Source organism: Carcharodon carcharias, chromosome 13, assembly GCF_017639515.1.
Source record: "Carcharodon carcharias isolate sCarCar2 chromosome 13, sCarCar2.pri, whole genome shotgun sequence".
Lineage (NCBI taxonomy): Eukaryota > Metazoa > Chordata > Chondrichthyes > Lamniformes > Lamnidae > Carcharodon > Carcharodon carcharias.
The window spans coordinates 15,525,849-15,548,589 of record NC_054479.1 but is presented as its reverse complement, the minus strand read 5'-3'; the positions used below and the strand labels follow the sequence as shown (position 1 = coordinate 15,548,589).

General features: G+C 44.0%; 1 protein-coding gene across 1 annotated transcript in view; it reads left to right on the top strand.

The window, feature by feature from the left end:
* LOC121285705 (seizure 6-like protein) overlaps positions 1–22,741 on the top strand; it is a 247,482-nt gene that overhangs the window by 5,406 nt on the left and 219,335 nt on the right. Inside the window, exon 3 of the mRNA XM_041202396.1 lies at positions 666–799. Coding sequence (XP_041058330.1) covers positions 666–799 — 134 coding nt within the window. The remainder of the gene's footprint in view (positions 1–665; positions 800–22,741) is intronic.

Genomic DNA, 22,741 nt, shown 5'->3' with positions numbered 1-22,741 from the left:
AGCAGGCTGCATCTCTTCAACGAGAGACAGTCTCCTTCCTGCATCTGGCTGGGGTAGCTCTCAAAGCCAAGAAGCCTTTTCTCTCTGCTGACCACATAGAACCTCTGCTGTCTGTATGTGATAATCATTGGTTTGTAGGGAAGCTTGTAACCTGATCTCAAATATGGCTTCCTTTGCCCTTCCCAATGACAACGTGAAACATTAATCTTGTGTCTAGGTAGAAATTCTAATTAGCTATCTTTCATCCCAACTCCATTTTGTCTTGAAGTAAGCGGACAGTTTACAGCACAACTGTTTACGACCCGGTACCTTCAATGCCTCTCTAGGACTTTGAGAGACTCAGAATCTACTCATGGTAAACTCAAGAGATTGCTGCCATTGTCTCCAAGTGTAAATACCTTGCATCTTCCTCTCAGTAAAACAATCTAAGCCTTCCTTTGATCTCTGACAATTAAACTGCCCAGGCTTACTGTCAGGCAGGCTGCAGAACAGGTCGCATGACCCCTTTCATTTACCCTAAATTTAAAGGTACCATCCCAAAACATAATAATTTTGTAAACCTCATAGTTGTAAGAAAATAGTGCAATGCTTTTTTGCTGCTTAAATGGAGAAGACTATAACAAGGTGGTTCGTAATGTATTTATTAAGCAACCTTCTGTTTCTAGTTCCTTGCAGTGTAAGTTTCTCCGATTCAGAAGGGTATATAGACTCCACTGACTTCCTTCCATTGTCTGCGTATGGCTCTCTGCAGTGTACCTTCAACGTAACTGTCTTCAACGGATATGGAGTAGAACTCCAGGTAAGAATGAGCTGAATGGCCTCTTTCTGTGCTGTAATGTTGCTATGGTTCGATGGTAAGACTGCTTGTCCCTTTTTGCTTAAATCTCGTTATGCGGCTTACATTCCAGATTCATGAACACAATTGCAGAGTCTTTGCGCTGCATGAATGTGTCTAAAAAATGGTTTGATTGTTCTGGAGCTTTAATAAGATTTGCATTTTCATTCTTTGTGCTGGATAAGAGAAATTGATGTCATTAACCGTGGTTACAGCAGAGTGGAGAAGGATGGTACTTGATAAATATACTGCTGTGTATTGAACTGAGCTGTACAGACCAGGCAGCTTTGATCTTCAGTTTGTGTTGAGTTAAGGCATTTCATGATCTCAGGAGGTCCCAAAGCACTTTATAGCCAATACTGTTGAGTTGAAGTCACTGTTGCCAAGTAGGAGACACAGTAACCAATTTGTGCAAAAAAAATTCCAACAAAACAAGAATGATATAAATGACTGGATCATTTGTTTTTCTCACTGATCTTGGTCAGAACACCCCCGTTTTTCTTCGAAATAGTGGGAGCTTTTACACCTGCTTGAGAGGTCAAATGGCGCCACAGTTTAATGTTTCACCCAAAAGAAGGCACCTCTGATAGTGCAGCACTCCATCAGTGCTGATCTGAAGTGTCAGCCTGGATTAGCTGCTCAAATCTCATCCACAACTGGCTGACTCAGAGGATGGGACCAGGAACAAAATCTGAAGATAGCGCATCGAGTCAACTCCCCAACGCATTCCCACCTCCAAATGATCTTGTGGGAGGTGAGTTCACCACAGCAGCAGCTACCCACCCAGCAGCAGTGGGCAGCCAATGATAGTGACCTTAAGGACTAATTGGGGGTGAAATGCTGCCAGCACTGGGTTCCCTGCATTGTCGGACAGCCCCCTCGCGGAGGCAGGTGCCTGGAGGTGATCTCCTGGTGTCAGGCCAAGTGACATCAACACCTCTTCTAAACCCCCTTCATTTCCAGAGCTGGAGGGATCTGAGACTCACAGCCATGGCCACAGGTAATCCTTTGGAGGGAAACGGCCCCCCACCCCCTGCTCCTCATTATCAATGATGGCCACACAGCTGTGGCCATTATTCATTTTTAGAAGTCTTCAGAGAGCACCTCCATTTTGAGGAGCCTTCACTGCCCCTTAAATGCTTTCGCTGCACCCAACTCTTGCAGTGGGGCTGCCGGCGGTCCACAGCTTCAGGACCTCTGATTGGGCATCCGCATCCGGACCTTGTACACCTTCCTCATTTGGACGGCAAGTGCGGAGGCTGCCTTGTCATGTTTTTATAATGATATAAAAGCACCAATTGCTCATGGGATTGTGTAAACATGTTGTGGTTTAATTTACTGCGACCAGGCACCTGAGAACATTTATAAAAAGGTAGAAAGCTTGAAGAGATCAGCAGCAGAGCTGTGTATGCTGTGTTCTGCTTACAGTCCAAAGTGAAACTGAGACTGGCTCATGTGACACACTTCCCTTCTAATGGAGGCATGCTGCTACCCCTTAAAGGCATATTACAACAGGCTTCTTAATTAGCCACCATCAATATGATCGCAATGCCATACAGCCAGCAGATACCATCAGATTTTGGTCTCAATGGCAGAAATATTTTGGGGGTGGTAAGAATCTGCCCCTTGCTTCCCACTGAGCCAAGTGCCAGCTGAGGTTCTTGGCTTCTCAACACCCCGAGCTAGGAATGGGAAAATCAGCCCGGGCTTCCATTCTGATTGCTGCCCATTGATTTGTGCTGGAGTATTTACGGGTGGTTTCCCATGTGAACCAGTCAAAGGTCAACTCCCTGTCAGGGCTCGTGCAAGAGAAATGTTCAACTGGGGAGGGGGGCGGTGGGGAGGCTTGGAACTGTATCCCACCACAAGTCAGAAGGGAGAAAAAAGATGGAGATGTATTGGGACGAAAGGGGTAAAGAGCACATGGTGGGGAGGGGGATGCGGAATGGAAAACAATCTCATTGCCTGGTGATGCCAGCTATGACACTATAGGGCACAGGGTCTATTAGTTGGGAAAGGGACTGCAGTCAGTGATCATAGAGTCGATGGCAGGGTAGAGTAGCCATGTAATTGCAGCAGATTGGTATCATTATTTATCCCAAGCATGATGCAGAATGATGCAAAAGCTGCACATTGATTATATGCTGAAGTGACTTGCACCACTGTACTATGCTGGAATGAAGTCAGTGGACCAACTCACTGCAATATGAAAAGGTGTAACATGCATTGGCATTGGCAAACACCACTGTCCCCTCACCTGCTGGACAGCTGAGTCATTTATCTCATAAGTAGGGAGGAAGAATCAAAACCAGGCCAGTGTCATTCAGTTCACTGCAGCTGGATACAGGCTGGTGCAGCGGGCGGGGCGGTGGGGGGGCTTAATGAATGCTCATCTATTTGGTGGAGATGTTTGAAATGATGCTGAAGGAACCTCAAATCAGAAAGACAAACAAAAATGAAATGTCAGGACATTTTCAAGTACCGTCCCTATAAATATCCAAGATGGCGTCCTGAAACTTTATCACCATGTCATGTGATTGAATGAGAAGGGCAGTGGTGCCATATTGATCATGATGAACTCCTTGGGGTATCTCATGTCTCCCAATAGAATATACTATTAATTTGAAAGACCATACCATTGATATTATGCTGGGCAATACTTAGAATTCTACAGCCAGGGTAGCAGGGGACAGTAACATAGTGGTAATGTTACTGGAATACTAATCCAGAGGTCTGTCCTAACATTCAGGTGACTTGAATTCAAATCCCACCACAGCAGCTAAAGGAATTAAAGTTAAATGTAGAATAAAATACTAATCTCATCAATAATGATTGTGAAACTAGTGGATTGTTGTAAAAACTCATCTGATTCATTATTGTCCGTAAAGGAAGGAAATCTGCCATCCTTCCCTGTGTGACTCCAGAGTCACAGCAATGTGGTTGACTCTGAGTTGCCGACTGAAATGCCCTTGGAAGCCCCTCAGTTGTGGATGGCTCACTGCCACCTGCTGAAGGGTAATTAGGGATGGGCAACAAATGCTAGCCTTGCCAGTAAGACTTACATTCCCAAGAATAGACAAGAACAATCTCAAGCAGATCGCAGGGGCAAGTGACACCAAATAGTGCATATGTTGCCTGTTTTATTCGTTGCAAGACTGAGGTGGATGAACCTCCCGGATTGTTGACGGGTCTCTAGGAATTAGTCATTAATCTCCAGGACACTGCTGCACACAACTCACAGGGGAGAATTTTCCCCCCATCAAGCGGGCTGGGGGGGAGCGCAGCCGATCGCCGCCCACGTTCGGCTGCGCGCCGCCATTTTACGTGGGCGGGTCAAATAAGGCCCGCCCTCTGTGACGCGCACCCGTAAGCGCTCAGCGCCACCTGTGCGGGCGGTGGGTGGGGGGGGGAGAGTCGGCGCGAAATGTCGGCATGCGCGCGAAAGAGCGCCGAAATCTTCCTGAGGCACGGAGCTGCGTCAGGGAGATGAAGAAAAGCCATAAAAATGCGAGCGATAAAAACATAAAATTATTCAGACATTGCCACATGGGCTGGCACATGTTTATGAATTTACGTGAAACATTTTATTAAATCAACTCGCCCGTGGATGAGGTTCCATGAAAAATGCGAAGGCCGCCTGGGCTTTTCGCCTGCTCCCCCTCCACCAACCTTAAGGCTGGACGGGCAGTCCTGACAAGTGCCTCAGTTAGTTGATTAATGGCCTTAACAGGCCTTTGACAGTTCGGCGGGCACGCAGCCAACTCCGGTGCATGCCCGCTGAACTGAAGATCGGAATGACGCACGATGACATTGGGACACATGACCGACAGCACTTCATTTTACGCGTCAGCATGCAGGACCCGTCCCCACACACCGAATGAAAGATTCAGGCCATAAGAAGAACCACAGAGACACTAACATTTTATGGTGCTTTTGTTGTCTTTAAACATGTTTATTTATTGGCCCAGATTTTGTGGCTGGACTGACAGCGATACTGGTAGAGCTCACTGTCGTTGCACTGTGAAACTGATATCAACGTCTGGTATCTGCTACGTGTGCAGTTAAATATAGAAATCAAAATGGTCCTGGCAGTGATTCCCTCTCGTCCACAGGGTACGCTGTTGTAGTTTGTGCAGAAGGAAATCAATTAGAAATCACTGAATTGATGTTAAATTCCACTGTTATGCTATTATTCTCATCGTAACAACCTGGTAAAGGTTATACCCTGTTGAATGAGGTATAACTAGGCTTTCAACATCCTACTAAGTCTTAATTACTGCTGAACAGCCTCCCTGGCCCTGAAAAACTAATGCTCTCCTTGTGGACTATCAACTTCCTCCATTCCATGATAAAAACGTTACGTAGATTTTTAATTTTTTTTAAGTTGGCTCATGGTATTTGAGCTTCCACCTAACCCCAAGTATATATTTCAATCTTTATTTCAAGCTCTCTAAAATCATAGAAATAAATGGTAAAACCTGCTTGCTACTTCTTGATTTGCTGTCCGTGAAAAATCTTCAAGTTGTTTGCTGATAGCCGAGAATGGTCGAATCAAGTAAGAAGGAGTCCTTACACCATGGAGATGTTGGACAACTGGTAGTGGGAGTGCAGGGATGAAGCATTTGGAAACAGGCAAGTCATGTGATGAAACTTCTAGGGATATATCCAAAGGGAGTTGGGAAGCCGATGCAAAACCCTGGTTATGACATCATGTATAAACCTTTCTGTTTGCAACTTTTGGGCAAGTGAAATTAATCCTTGCACAACCAAATCTTCAGTCAGTACAATTTGAACAAGACTGCGTGTGCTGCCAATGTCCTGCATTTCAAGTGCTCCGTAGTTTGACAGCCATCACTGTCTGACAGCTGAGATAGAATATTTATGATTTGTCATGATAGTGGCATCCAACAATATGAATGAGGTTCCTACTTCTGCTATCAATTGTATCCACATTCAAATCATAATCTAACACACATCCAGTCTGTACACTGTATGGTTTAAGCAAGGAAATCAAGCAGGATTTGTTCATTGCGAATCTCAAATACGGTCTGTCTGAAATCTGCCGGGAAAGGGATTCCGCTCCCAGCGCTAGGTCAGGGGTCAGCTCTTTTCTAAAAGACGTGGCGGCTCTGAGAAGAGCCTTTGGGTTCAGATCTCTGCAATTTGCTGGGGCTGTTTCAATTTCTTTCCTTTCTGCAGCCACTTTCTCAGCCTTTGCTGTTTTCACTTTCGGCATGGCCTTCGATTTGGAAAAAAAAGCTTCCTGGCAGGCTGGACGCAGCAGAGTGACGTCTGCACGGACTGACATGCGTGCGCAGACGGCCATTTTGCGTTGGCAAAGGTGGGGCCTGTACAGCCCCGGCACTGGCGGAGCATCGTCGCGGGTGGGAAAGGGAACATTTGGAGAGCCATTGACTTTTTAACAGCTCTCCAAGTCTTCCCGCCCCGCCTGCAAAGATGGCCACCGGTGTCGGGGCTGGAAAATCCCACCCACAGTGCCTGAGCAAAACTCCAAAAGGGGAGGGAAAGAAAAAAAATCCTATCATTTTCATCCAAGGCAATTTGTAAATAATGTCCCGATTTGTTCCCTGTGTAGAGTCTAATGGGATTTTCCAATCAGAAGCTGTAATATGCAGTTTCATATTAACTATGGATGATTACATTAGAGACATGTTAATGAATATTTTTCAACTGCCTCAGCAGTAATATCGCTACTGAGGGTGGATGTTAATAGGAAGATCTCAACTGATAAATTTGTGGCATCTGTCATTTTGCAGACACTTTACATTCCTGCTGCATTTCTGTCCCTTGCATTGAGCCTTTTCCTTGCCAAGGTCTTGAGTTAATTGTGACCCAATTATTATCTGCTGAAGTGCAGTGTGATGCCACACGGCGCACAGGCAAATGAGCAAAGTTTACTTGCTCAATTGTGCCCAGTTATTTCTCAGCTTTTAAGTATTTTCATTTGAAACACAGAGGTTTTCAGTGCCTTGCAAATTATTCAAAGGTCAAAGCTATGATGCTGGACACATTTTTGATACCAATTGTGCTAGCAATACAAAGAGATATGATAATAGTTTTTATTGTAATATGCCTTTAAGCCATAGGAGCATGACATCACTAGAAAGGAAGTGTATTTTTTTTTATTCGTTCATGGTATATACCCGTCACTGGCTAGGCCAGCATTTATTGCCCATCCCTAATTGCCCTTGAGAAGGTGGTGGTGAGTTGCCTTCTTGAACCGCTGCAGTCCCTGTGGTATAGGTACATCCACAGTGCTGTTAGGGAGGGAGTTTCAGGATTTTGACCCAGCAACAGTGAAGGAACAGCGATATATTTCCAAGTCAGGATGGTGAGTGGCTTGGAGGGGAACTTCCAGGTGGTGGTGTTCCCATGTGTCTGCTGCCTTTGACCTTCTAGATGGTAGTGGTTTTGGTTTTGGAAGGTGCTGCCTAAGGAGCCTTGATGAGCTTCTGCAGTGCATCTCATAGATGGTACACACTGTTGCCACTGTTTGTCAGTGGTGGAGGGACTGAATATTTGTGGATGTGGTTCCAATCAAGCAGTCTGCTTTGTTCTGGATGGTGTCAAACTTCTTGAGTGTTGTGGGAGCTGCACTCATCCAGGCAAGTGGGGAGTATTCCATCACACTCCTGACTTGTGCCTTGTAAGATGGTGGACAGGTTTTGGGGAGTCAGGAGGTGAGTTACTCATCATAGGATTCCTAGCCTCTGACCTGCTTTTGTAGCCACAGTATTTATATGGCTAGTCCAGTTCAGTTTCTGGTCAATGGTAACCCCAGGATGTTGATAGTGGGGAATTCAGTGATGGTAATGCCATTGAATGTCATGGGGCGATGGTTAGATTCTCTCTTGTTGGAGATGGTTATTGTCTGGCACTTGTGTGGCACGAATGTTACTTGTCAGCCCAAGCCTGGATATTGTCCAGGTCTTGCTGCATTTGGACAAGGACTGTTTCAGTATCTGAGGAGTCGTGAATGGTGCTGAACATTGTGCAATCATCAGCGAACATCCCCACTTCTGACCTTATGATGGAAGGAAGGTCATTGATGAAGCAGCTGAAGATGGTTGGGCCTAGGACACTACCCTGAGGACCTCCTGCAGTGATGTCCTGGAACTGAGATGATTGACCTCCAACAAAAACAACCATCTTCCTTTGTGTTAGGAATGACTCCAACCAGCAGAGAGTTTTCCCCCTGATTCCCATTGACTCCAGTTTTGCTAGGGCTCCTTGATGCCACACTCAGTCAAATGCTGCCTCGATGTCAAAGGCAGTCACTCTCAGGTCACCTCATACGATCCAGTTTTAGTTTTACTTTTGCTTTCACACAGTTTTGCAGCTCTTTACCTTCAAGCTTTCTGTCCATTTGTCTAGAATTAATAAATGAACTCACAACGTGTTTGCCCAATCCCTTATGAGTGGTCGGTGCTTTTATAGCATTCTAAAACACAACAGTTTTTAAAGTGGCCATTCTGATGAAATGAAGGCATCCAAGAAATTTATTTCCTCCTCTCCTTACAGTTGGCAACTCATCTATTGCATATTTCAATTACTTCCTGTTTGTATTTCTTATTGCCAGTCTTATTATTTGGTGTTAGGGAAGGGAACGGTGGAAGTTGGGACTATTGTTGGTGAGGAAAGATAAAAGGAAAAGGAAATATTTGCATATTTATAAACAGCTCATCATAATGGCAGAGTGACTCAAAGCATTTCACACAATTGCATTTTATGGACTCTGGACAAAGATGCTGTTTCCATTACTGTTGTTGTCTTAGACATCCAATCAGCTGAGCAAAGATATTGCAGAAGGAACTTGTGGACATCATTGATGTGATGGGGACCACATTGGTTAGTGGGATGAACAGTATTAGTTTGGTGGGGACAGTATTGGCCAAGTGGATAGTTGTGGACAATATTGTCCTATTGAAGCCAGTATTGGTGTGATGAGGACAGCATCAATTAATGGGAACCGTACTAGTAAGGAAAGAGATAAAAACAAAAAACTGCGGATGCTGGAAATCCAAAACAAAAACAGAATTACCTGGAAAATCTCAGCAGGTATGGCAGCATCGGCAGAGATGAAAAGAGTTGATGTTTTGAGTCCTCATGACCCTTCATGACCTAATAAGGTAATATTCTGGTTCCACCTTAGTTGCACCAATTAATACTTTATATAATTCCACCCTTAACTATCTTCTCTCACCCTTCCTCTCAGCTTACCCTTCCCATCAGATGGACTATTCCAATTTGATAAGATCATGGCTGATCTGAGTATGGCTTCTAATTTCTTGTCTACCCCCCATACCCTTTGACTCCCTTGTCAGTCAAGAGTCTATCCAAAACAAAAACAGAATTACCTGGAAAAACTCAGCAGGTCTGGCAGCATCGGTGGAGAAGAAAAGAGTTGACGTTTCGAGTCCTCATGACCCTTCAACAGAACTAGGCTATCCAAGAGTCTATCCAACTCAGCCTTAAACATATTCAATGACTCTGCCTCCACTGCTCTCTGGGGAAGAGAATTCCACAGACTAATGACCCTGAGAGAAAACATTTCTCCTCATCTCCATCTTCAATGGGAGAGCCCTTATTTTTAAACTATGACCCCCTAGCTCTAGACTCTTCCATAGAGGAAACACCCTTTCAGCATTCACCCTGTCAAGTCCCCTCAATATCTTGTATAATTCTGAGATAAAATATAGGGTACTATAGCATTGTGGTTAGACAGTGAAAGCAGTGAAAGCAGATTCAATAATAACTTTTAAAAGAGAGCTGGGCAAATACTTGAAATGGAAAAAAATTGCAGGGCTAAGGGGAAAGGGCAGGAGAGCGGGATTAATTGGATAGCTCTATCAAAGAGCTGGTACAAGCACAATGGGCTGAATGGCCACCTCTATGCTGTCTCATTCTATGATTCTGTGATAAAGAAAGTTGCCAATTCAGTATCCAGCTTCAGAAATATAACATTGGCAGCAGCATTACAAAGGCAGGGATTGACATTTTCTTTTCAGACAGATATGTCTGCTTGGATTCACTCGAGAACTCAATGCATAAAGGAGCTGCATAAAACCTGGAAGGCCCCATGCTCACTCCCCACACCCTGCGAGGTTAGATGATCTCAACCAGGCTAACCATAGGGGCCTGAACATTTTAAAAACTGCAAAATAAAAAAAAGCAGAGCTTTCAACACCTGAAAAGGGGGGAAAAGGAGAGGTTTAGCATTTTGACTGTTTCCATCTTGGCTGAACTCAGTTGGCCTCAGTGACCCTAGTTATAGACCAAAAAAATCAGCCCAGGTCCCTGCTCCATGTGCCTTCATAGAACCATAGAGTGACTTGGGCAGAAGGAGTCTGCTCAGCCCATCACATCGGCGCCAGTTCCTTGAAGATCTCCTCTAATTAACCCTACTTTCCTGCTCTTTCCCCACAGCCTTGTCATTTTTAAAAATCTTTTCAAGTATTTATCCAATTCCCTTTACGTGGTTGCTATTGAATCTGCTTCTGCTGGGAAGGGTGCACTTGTGGATGTCAGTCAAAGGCAGGGTCAGTGTGACACTGTGATGACTCCCATGGTGAAATGGCCACTTACCTATGAGTTTGTGCAATGAGGAATGGCCACTTGTCCCTGAAGCAGATTGTTGCATGCAGTAGCTGTGCGGTTTGTACCCTGGAATACGTCAGTGCTTTCAGGAGAGGGAGAGAGAAAATTGTGCGTGAGGGGGCTGAATAGGCATCCAGACTCTAAAGATAATAGAACTGAAGACTGCAGAGGTGTGGTGAAAATGCTTCTCCTTTTATAGACAAACCTCGAGTGATCTTATAAATATCAGCATTTATTTCCTGAGTGTAAGTGTTTGGTAAGAATGTAGCGCTGCTATGGAATTAAAGGAGAAATTCTTGTGAGTTTCAGCAAAGACCTTCTCTGGGGTAAAGAGTTCAGTTGCCGAAGATGCTATAATTTACTTGTCTGTAAACATTCAATGCTGTGACTTGATACAAATAGTGAAAACGCTCTCGACCCTGCAGTGCTCCCACCTTGACAACTACCCGAGAAAAAAGTAAACACAGAAGACACAGCACAACAAAAGAAAGGACACATGCCTTGAATCCCTGTGGTGGTGACATTTTGAATTTGACACTTAATGTGGCCTGACACCACAGTCTGTCCAATTGCCCTTGTAAAGCTTCCAATTTACAAAAGATGGTATCAGAGAGTAAAGCCAGTTAACATCAGAGAAATTTAGCAGCCTGGAGCTGGTTTAACTTCTCATCAGAGGGGTATGGCCAAGCTGATCCATCAGAGACAGCCAAATCAAAGACTTGGATTCAATAACTAGTGTCCGTAGTTTCAGAGTGCAATAGTTTCTGTTATTAGTAGTGTTTATATTATTATTAGTAATAATAAGGATATTAATAAACTTATTATTAAAGAGTTATGATTGGGTTAGTTATATTTTAAGAGCATATTTACAACAATTAAATGACATAATCCATTAACGAAGATGCAACTCCACAGTTGCTGCCAGTTCTGCTGAGTATTTCCAGCATTTTCTGTATTTTAGATTATTATCAATGATTATTGCAATTTCCTGGAAAAACAAGCTACAGTGTATTTACCTACCCCAGGAATAAAGAATAAATCCAAGTGCCTTTTTTCTCCCAGTTTGTATGATGCTTTGTGGTGCACACACTCTAATCTCTTGGAATCTCTACTTGCTCTTAACTTTTTAATTCTATTTTCAACTATCTACAATGCTTCTGTCTCCCCTTTGCCCTAGTCTCTTCTCGTTTCTTTTTCTTTTCCTCTCCCCCTCTCTTTCACTCTCTCTGTCTCTCCCTCTCTGTTTCTTTCTCTCTCTCTCTGTGTTTCTCTTTCTGTGTCTCTGTTTTTCCCCCCCTCTCTCTCTCTCAATGTTTCTCAGTGACTCTATCTCTCTCTCTCTCTGTGTTTCTCTCTGTGTTTCTCTCTCTGTATCTCTCTCTGTTTTTCTCTCTTCTCTCTCTCTCTCTCGATGTTTCTCAGTGACTCTCTGTTTTTCTCGCTGTGTTTCTCTCTTTTTCCTTCTCTCTCTGTGTTTTTCTTACAATTTTCTTTAATTCCTCCTTTGGCTATTAAACACCACGATGGCTCCATTCTGACTGAGTCATCCGGAGTTTGACGTTTGGTTCTATAATCCAGGTGAAAGATACTGCACTTGATGTTTTTTTTAATTCTTGGCCCTAGATTTATCAGGCGATTTTTTATTATGGTCTCATTCTCTTTAATTAGCTGAGAGATTTCAGCTTTTGCCACAGCTCCTTTTGTATGTCTTCTGGTAATGTGTCTAGCTAATGCCTGAATCCTTGTTTGAAAATTCCCTACTGTTTATCCATTGTCTTATGTGCCAGTCTTTTTCTTTCAAATTTACATGGGCTTGCTTCTTTTTTAAAGATCATTAAAATTTTATTTTTCAACCAAGTACCTTTATCTCTGACCGATCGTTCCTATTTCCAGTTTTATATTGGACCCCATTTAATTGTAGCCACTATTTTCTAAGTGTTTCTCAGCCTCCACCATATCAGCTTGGTCTTAATTCCTAGAACTAGATACATCATTGTGTCCTTCATTAGAAGACTTAGAACACATTGGGATATAAACTCATCTTGGCCAAATTGACTTCTTTGGAAAAGAGAATCATGTGGAGTATGAATACTGACAGCTGATGTGCTACTGTCCACCTTGTACTGCCCATGGTGAATTCATACTGCATCAATCCTACAAGCAATCCTGGACACATCAGCTTATGTTTACATTGGTCTATCTTTGGATAATTAAAGTCACCTATTATTATCCCCCTTATTTCTGCTATTTTTTTCCCCTTTTATTCTGAAACCAGAGTGCTGTGGGATCTTTTGCATCCACCTGAGAGGGCAGATGGAGTCTCGGTTTAATGTTTCATCTGACAGACAGTGCCTCTGACAGTGCAGCACACCCTATGCTGAAGAGTCAATCTAGAGGGAAAATTGGGAGGACAGTAGAATAGAAAACAGGAAACGTAGACAGTTCGGTGTTAAAATTAGAAAAGGCCTTGGTATCAGTGTAAGACAGTTTGACAAAACTAAATAATTACATTCCTTGACTTGATTCTAACCGTTCTCATTCCTGTGAGGCCATCCCCTTAAGAAGTTGAATATATATGTTCTCCTAAAGCATGGTTGAGTGAGCTGTCACTTTAACTGTTCAATTTTAAACAGTCTGAATTAGTTTTCATAAATCAAGATTACCTTGTCGACTTTCATCTACCTCTCCATTAATGAAAGTGCTCTTCTCTCTCTTCTGTGAAAAACAAATTTGTGTGGTCCCCCGGATTTTTATTTCTTCCTTTAATTTCCCTGTCCCAGTTGAAAGGGTTTTTTATTAAATTAATTGTTGGGTGATCCTCAGTGTGAGGATTTGTTTGTGGTTCACAACTGCTGGCGAGTGACAGGGCATGAACAGACCCTGCCTTCCTGTCATGTGACACCATTCACTATCCCTCGCATTTTAATCCCAGTTTGAATAAACCACTGGGCGGCGAATGCCCCAAGGCGATTTTTGCAAAGTATTACAAGGTAACACATGGAATTGTACAGGATATACAGTGTGAAAACAGGCCCCTCAGTCCAACCAGCCCATACTGGGGTTAATGTCTTCACTAAACCCCCCTCCCATTGCACCTCCTCTGACTCTATTTACAGCACAGTAATATTTGCCCCCTTGCAGAACGACCTAATCTTCTCTCAGCGGCTCCTCCTCCAGTTTGGTGTTCCAACTGGGTTGGGAACATAGGGCACACACCTGAGTGTAAAACGATGCGCCATGATGTCAGGCATGTGCCCTGATGTCATCGCGCATGCGCGCAATATAAAAGAGCCAGTTGAGGCCGTTCACTAGCTAATTAAATTCAAATTTACGCTGCCCGCCCAACCTTATGGCAAAAAGGCCAAGCAGCCTTGACACATTTTAGGAAACCACACCCACGAGCGGGATGAGGTTTCCTGAAGTAAGTAAACATTGGCCTGGATTTCCCGGATGGCGAGCTGGGGGGGCGGGGCCCGCTCGCCGATGTGTAAAGTGACGTCGGGCGGAACTCCCGACATCACCCCGCCTCATTTCAATTTTCAGGTCGGCGGGGGCTCAACTGAATCAGCTGTGCACCCGACGACCTGTCAGTGGCCTATTGAGGCCATTGACAGAGTCATTAAAGTAATTAGTGGACCTGCCCGTCCAACCATAAGGTTGGTGGGTCAGCCAGGAGCCCTAGCGAGCATTAGAAAAAGCATGAAACCTCATCCACGGGCGGTTTTAAAATTTTTAATAAAATGTAACTAAAAGTGATGGACATGTCCCAACCCATGTGACAGTATCACATGAGGGGACATGTCAGGGAAATTTTTTTTTCTATTTTTAACATTTTTTTAATGTGGAGCCGATCTCCCTGAGGCTGCACTTAGCCTCAAGGAGATGAGTGCGGTCTATCGCACGCTTACGCGAAAGAGCGCACTCTCGGCTGAGGGAATCCCCCCCTTGCCCGCACAGGGAGTGCATAGCGCTTCCTGGCAGACATCACGCTGGGTGGGCCTTAATTGGGGGTGCCAATCGGAGGCGCACCTCCAGGCACCCACTCGTGAACCTCCCCCCGCAATGGGGGGAAAATTCTGCCCATTAACTAAAAACTTTAATTTGGAATTAAAAACATGTTCCATCTCATCACATGAGGGGACATGTTATATTAAATTTTTACTGCCTTTATTAATTTTTTTAAAAAGCGTTTAATCTCCCTCAGGTGGCTCCGTGCCTCAGGGAGATTGAAGCACTCTTTTGCGCACATGCACAAACTGTGCACTAGGCCCAGCTCTCCCTGCACTCTCCGCCCGCACAGGTAGCGCTCAGCACTGCCCCTCGCGATCCACACAGGGTGGGCCTTAATTGGCCCACCCGCGTGAAATCGCAGAGTGGAGCCGTTCGCGGGCGGCGATCAGCTGCCCAACCACCCCCGCCTGCCCCCACTGAGCGGCACCGCCAAGGGCAAAATCCTGCCCATAATAGCAGAGCTTGAACCTGCAATATTGAACTGTATGGGCAGCAGATAGATGGGGACACCACCACCTGGAAGTTCCCTTCCAAGTCATTCACCATCCTGACTTGGAAATATATCGCTGTTCCTTCACTGTCGCTGGGTCAAAATCCTGGAACTCCCTCCCTAACAGCACTGTGGGTGTACCCACACCACATGGACTGCAGCGGTTCAAGAAGGCAGCTCACCCCCACCTTCTCAGGGGCAACTACAGATGGGCAATAAATGTTGGCCTGGCCAGCGAAGCCCACATCCTGTGAAAGAATATTAAAAAAACCATGCTGTCCAAATACAGTTCTGCTGACAGCAAAAGTGGGAGCCATCTGAAGGCAACTCCACTAGGTACCTGCTTCCCGACACCTCCTCCTCCCCACCCACCCTCCTTCCCCCTCAACCCCTCCACCCCCCAGCTCTGCCCCAACTAGTCATTCTTGCTAATCAAGAGGCTCGTAAGCTTCAGAACTGGACAGTTACATCAGGGACATGATTTAAAAATAATCAGTCTCCCATTTAAGACGGAGATAAGGAGGAATTTTTTAACTCAGAGGTCGTTAGACTTTGGAATTCTCTTCCCCAGAGAGCAGTGGAATGCGCAAATGTTGGGGGGGGAACCATCTTAGGAGGGAAGGTATCTCCCCCTTCCTGCCCGTCTTTAGCCCATGCAGTAAAACCTGAAGGATTGGTCACCTTCTTCCTGCCTTCCCCAGACACATGTATTATAGCAATGGTGGAATGAGGTCCTTAACTGGCTAGTTAAGGGCCTCAATAGGCCTAAGGGCAGGCGGGCTGCCTGACACTTTACCCACCCCCTGTAACATGAGCAACAGATCAGGGGTGGGCAGGAAGACAGTGGCGTCTTTGACCATACGTGCGTACGACTACATACAAACAAGGAGCAGGAGAGGCCATTCAGCCCCTCGAGCTTGGTTCACCATTTAATAAGATCATGGCTGATCTGATAGTAACCTGAGATCTGCATCCCACCTACCCCCAAAAACCTATTGCCCCTTTGCTTACCTAGAATCTAACCACCTCTGCCATAAAAAATATTCAAAGACTCTGTTTCCACCGTCTTTTCAGGAAGAGAGTTCCAAAGACTCACGGCCCTCATCTCTGTGTTAAATGGGCGACCCCTTGTTTTTAAACAGTGACCCCTAGTTCTAGATTCCCCCACAAGAGGAAACATTCTCTCCACATCCACCCTGTCAAAACCCCTCAGGATCTTATATGTTTCAATCAAGACGCCTCTTACTCTTCTAAACTCCAGCGGATACAAGCCTAACCTGTCCAACCTTTCCTCATAAGGCAACCCACCCATTCCAGGTATTGGTCTGGTAAACCTTCTATGAACTGCTTCCAATGCACCTACATCCTTCCTTAAATAAGTCAATATTGTACACAGTACTCCAAACATGGTCTCACTAGTGCCCTGTACAACTGAAGCATAACCTCCCTACTTTTGTATTCAATTCCCCTCGCAATAAATGATAACATTCTATTAGCTTTCCTAATTGCTTCCTGCACTTGTGTACGAGCCTGAGTATGAGGTGGCTGACCACCCACTTTATTTTTTGTGCCCCCCCACCCCTTACCCTGCCTTCAGATACACCCCCTTGTCACTTTAAGAGATGGTGATACATGTACGCTGTTTGAATCTATGATACTACACTGTGCATCCTGTCACAATGATGAATGGCAAGCAATCAACTACCACTTGCGATCGGAGCCATGGCAACAGCGACTGATCTGTGTGTATTTTCTTTCTGTTAAAGGAGAAAAGACTGGCCAAGGATCTCGTAAAGATGAGGAGATTATAATCAGAAATGCCATGAATTTTGATAACTATGCTGTTGCTTTTACTAAAAATAATAGTTTGAAAAAATACCATCTGCAACTATTCAAGGATTAATTAAGAGGAGGTTCGTTCTGAATGGTTTGAACTACTGCATTTTAAGCCCATGTCCATAACTCAGATAACATAACTGTTACCTACGGTACAAACATACGAATTAGGAGCAGGAGTAGGCCACTCAGCCCTTGGAGCCTGTTCTGCCATTCAATAAAATCATGGCTGATCTGACTGTACCTCCCCCGCCTACCCCAATAATCTTTCACCCCTTTGTTTATCAAGAATCTATCTAGCTCTGCCTTAAAAATATTCAAAGACTCTGCTTGCACTGACTTTTGAGGAAGAGAGATCCAAAGACTCTTAACCCTCTGAGAGAAAAAAATTCACCTCATCTCTGTCATAAATGAGCGACTCCTTATTTTTAAACAGTGACCCCTAGTTCTAGATTCTCCCACAAGAGGAAACATCCTCTCCACATCCACCCTGTCAAGACCCCTCAGGATCAATCTTACTCTTCTAAACTCCAGCGGATACAAGCCCACCTGTCCAACCTTTTCTCTCAAGACAACCCGCCCGTTCCTGGTATTAGTCCAGTAAACTTCCTCTGAACTGTTCCTAATGCGTTTACATCCTTCCTTAAGTAAGGAGACCAATACTGTGCACAGTACTCCAAGTGTGGTCTCACTGGTTTTCTGTACAACTGAAGCATAACCTCACCACTTTTATATTCAATTCCCCATGCAATAACTGATAATATTCTATTAGCTTTCCTAATTACTTTCTGCACCTGCATATTAGCCTTCTATGGTAAATGCACTAAGACACCCAGATCCCCCTGCATCTCAGATCCCTCTGCAATCTCTCACCATTTAGATAATATGCTTCTTTTTTATTCTTCCCGCCAAAATGGACAATTTTACATTTTCCTACATTATACGCCATTGTCAGATCTTTGTCCACTCGCTTAACCTATCTATGCCCCCTTTGTAGTGTCCTTATGTTCACTTCACAACTTGCTTTCCTACCTATCTTTGTATCATAAGCAAATTTAATAGCCAAACCTTCTGTCCCTTCATCCAAGTCATTTATATAAGTCATAATAAAGTTCGTTCTCTTTGCAGGCAACAACTTCTGGTCAGCAGTGCAAAGTTTTGGATTAAGCTGTCAAATTTACGTGTCTGGAGCTTAACATTTCCGAGAAGATTGTTAGTTTATTTTTTATATTCATTCGCCACATGTGGGCATCACTGGCAAGGCCAATATTTATTGCCCTCTTGAGAAGGTGATGGTGAGCCGATTTCTTGAACCGCTGCAGTCCGTATGGTGATGGTCATGTAGCGGTTTTGATATAACTGAGTGCCTTGCTAGGCCATTTCAAGGGACACTAAGAGTCAACCATATTGCTGTGGGTCTGGAGCCACATATCGGTCAGACCAGGTTAAGACAGCGGATTTCCTTCCCAAAATTGAACCAGGTGGGTTTTTACCACAATCCAGGAACTTCACCATTACTAATCCTAGCTTTTTATTCCAGTTTTATTTATTTAATTAGCTGAATTTAAATTCCCTAGCTGTTGTGGTGAGGTTTGAACTCGTGGTTCTGGATCATTAATCCAGGATTACTCGTCCAGTAGCATAACTGCTATGCTTTTTTCTTGTCCTTTGGCAGCCTTCCATCTCAAGACGATGGTCTGCACTGTAGTGGTAAGCTCTGTGTTAGCCGTCGCCTGATGTGGCTCAGGACCCCCACTCTGTCATGGCAGTCTCTAGCGCATTCGCTGCAGAGGAAGACGGTGGACTGAGAAGGTGCATGATTCGCTGGCCTCTGTTTTCTCTGAGCCCTCTTCTTGACCAGCTGAGCTTTCCGTTTCTGCTTGCCTCTTCCAATGACCTTTCAAATAGTCAGTGTCCAGCTGCAGCCACCAACTGCCAGGTCTCAGTCTCAGTGTGCACCATCCTCATATCTCACTTGCAGGTGTCCTTGTAGAGAAGGTATGGACACCCAGGCGGTTGTGACCTAATGGCCAGTACCCCGTGGAGAAGGTCTTTGGGTATATGGCCGTCATCCATTCAATGAATGTAGCCAAGCCAGTGCTGACGTCAATGGCTTATCAATGAGTATATGCTGATGGAGTTAGCACACTCCAGAACCTTGTGTGAGTTGGTGACCTTGTCCTTCCAGGAGATACTGAGGATCCGTCTGAGACAGTGAAGATGGAAAATCTTCAGTCTTTTCTCCTGCCTAGTGTATGTTGTCCAGGTCTCACCACAGGAGAGGAGTGTGCTGAGCACACAGGCTTGGTAGACTCGCAGTTAGTGTTCTCAGTCAGGCTGCCCTTGCTCCACACTCTCTTACTCAGCTGGGACATAACAACTGCAGCTTTTGCGACGCGTGTGTTGATTTCAGCACCAAGTGACAGATTGCTGGTGATTGTGGAGTCTAGGTATGTGAAGCTATTCACAATCTCCTGCATCACGTTGTCAATGCTGATAGATGCCAGTACGTCAACATTCTGGACATTGACATTTGTCTTCCTGATGCTGAGGGTCAAACCAAACACTTTACAGGCATGGGAGAGTCTGTCCATTTGATGCTGAAAGCGTTCCTCAGTATGGAATGTTCATGCAGCATCGTCATTGTAGAGCAACTCTCTGATGAGGACTTGGTGCACTAGCGAGGTTGAACAGCTTTCTTTCCAAGGCTGAAGGATACCAGTTAAGGACATTGTGGATGAAATTGGCCATGGACAGTGTTGTAAATCAAGCGGTAATGCAGTGGTCACTTGATATTCTCAATAATTAGCAGAACCTGTATATATCGGCCATGTTGTAGCAGTTGACAAATGTGACTTCGCTTGTTTTACATCCCTGTTCTATGATGTAAGTGCTGCCTGGAGCACCTCAGGGATTGAGACTGGGGTCATTGCTGAAAGAAGAATTGGGAGAGTTGCATAACGGGACAACACCCGTTTTGCACTGTCATCAAAAGAGAAAATGACCCCCAATCTGCTCAAACTATTACATGCTTTATCAATATTTCAAATAGGTGCCTGGTTAGGTCCAGACTGAAATTGGAGTCAATATGCCAGATGGAGTTTGTAAGTTTGCAGCTGCTGCCGTGTGTAAAATTATTTTTGAGTATAATCAATCTAGTTTTTTTTTTCTTTACGTCTTTCAATTCATTGTTGAGAACCCTAAAAGCCATATGAGTACAAAATGCTGGTGTTCTTTTTCGATGAAAAATCCAGGAATGAAACATCTGTTGTGGCTACCTGAACTATCAGTCATTTAGGCAGTGTAGGAATATCGATCCAGAAAGCCTCCAGTTACATCAAATGTGGAGTTCACAGACAAATGGGAAGGTTGTATATGATTTCTACAGCAGTATGTACAATTTTGGCAGCTCCTAGATTTGTAAATGTGGCAGCTTTCCTTAAGAGCCAGAGGTTGTTGATCTTGTAACTTTGGATGAAACAAACATTTATCAATGAAGCCTGAGGGAGATTATTGGAGAAATCAGATGGGACAGAAATGGTGTTTTTTTTGCCTTTGTCGAATAATCACCGCCCTCCTTTCTGTCACCATTCACCAAGAGTTAAATGCAGATTCGGATAACAGGTTCCAGGAACCCAAAAGCTTTCTCATGCAATTGAAAAAGTCTGTTTTCCTTTCACTGCCCCTTGATAATTACCACAGCATATAGGCTGCACTGTGCAGAAGTAAATTGAATTAGATTACACAGAAATTGAATTTCCCTGCCCTGGGACAGCAATTAATGAAATGACTTTCTCTGGATCATTGAACATGACTTTGAGCTGTGCATTGTTGTATTGTGACTCAGAAGAAGCCCATGTTGTCTAGTAGGAGCTTTATAGCTGCAACACATCAAGCTCAACAAAAATAATTGGTTTCTTTTGTTTGCATGTTCATGTTAGCTCATTAAACTGAAGAATGACAGTACTGCGAAGGAGACCTTTTTTTTTTGCTGTTATCCACTGACAGAATTAAGTAATCCCAGGTCAGATACAATATAACGTAGGATTAGCTGGAGAGCGCAGGGTTTCCGAAAAAGAGAGGGTGATTCTGAACCTTAACCGGGACTGATACTTGGTCATTAAAGGTTTGATTTTCTTCAAATACTTAAGGAACCAAACAATCTCTGAGGTGGCAGATGGCCAAGATGGGGTCTTAAGCTGCTATGCCTATTCAGCCTGTGTTTAAGGCAAGACGCCATCTTGGCAAGAGAGTTGAAGTGATTAGGAAGGCAAATGGAATATTGGCAATGCATGGAGTATAAAAGTAAAGAGGTCTTGTTACAACTGCACAGGGCATTGACAAGACCACATCTGGAATATTGCATACAGTTTTGGTCTCATTTCAGAAGGGATATACTTGCATTGGAAGCAGCTCAGAGAAGGTTCACTAGGTTGAAATCTGGGATAAAGGAATCGTCTTACAGGGAAAGATTGAGCAGCTTGGGCCGATACCCATTGGAGTTTAGAAGAATGAGATGTGATCTTATTGAAACATATAAAATTATGAGAGGGCTTGACAGGGTGGATGCTGAGAGGTTGTTTCCCCTGGTAGGAGGCACTGTTTTAAAATAAGGTGGTCTCCCATTTAAGACACAGATAAGAAGGAATTTCTTCTCTTGGAAGATCATTATTCTTTGGAACTATCTACTCAGAGAGCAGCAGAGGCTGGGTCATTGAATATGTTCAAGGCTGAGTTAGATAGATTTTTGAACTACAAGGATGTCAAAGGTAATGGGGACAGGCAGGAAAGTGGAGTTGAGGCCACAATCATATCAACCATGATCTTATTGAATGGTGGAGCAGGCTCAAGGGGTCGAATGGCCTACTCCTGCTCCATTTCTTATTTTCTTATGTTCTTATAAACCTGCACTAGGAACAGCCACCCAGAGGCTTATTAAGGGTCTAACTGCTACTTAAAATACCTGTTAGCACTCATGAAGAAGGCTGCAAGACATTTTGGTGGCTAGCATTTGTCCTAATGCCTTCTCTATTACATGCAAAAATAATTTGATGCTTATTAATATTCCATAAAGTCTTGTCGCTGCAGAGTATACAACACATTGACATGCTATATAATTTGGCAATGAAAAACAACTTTGCAGAAAATTAGTGAGAAACTGTGGCTGTCAACAGTATTGTTAATCAATAACCACTTGTGTAAAATGGAGAACATTTTTTACAATCATCTTTTCATCTGTCCTAACCAATAATGGAAATATATTTTGGGGATTACATGCTGCTTGTATAGTAGAATTGTTTTTTAATTGCCTGAATAAAATTGTATAATGATTAGATTTGATTTTCCTCAATCTTCATCAGTGTCACTTTTTCTTCCATATAATATCAGAATACCATATACCACTTTTAACATCCTAGGGGTTACCATTGACCACACACTGAACTGAATCAACCATATAAATATTGTGGCTACAAAAGCAGATCAGAGGCTGGGAATTCTACAATGAGTATCTCACTTCCTGACTTTCCAAGTTCTGCCCACCATATACAAGGTGCAAGTCAGGATTGTGATGGAATATTCCGCACTTGCCTGGATGATTGCAGCTCCCACAGCACTCAAGAAGCTTGACACCATCCAGGACAAAGTAGCCCACTTGATTGACACCCAATTCACCATCTTAAACATCTACCTCCTCCACCATCAACACACTGTGACAAGGAGCGCCGCAGCAACTTACCAAAGGTCCTTCAACAGCACCTTCCAAACCCACAACCTCAACCACCTTAAGGACAAGGGTAGCAGATGCATGTGAGCACCACCAACTGCACATTTCCCCCCATGTCACACACCATCCTGACTTGGAACTATATCGGCTGTTCCTTCATTGTTGCTAGGTCAAAATCCTGGAACTTCCTCCCTAACTGCACTTTGGGTGTAACTACACCACATGG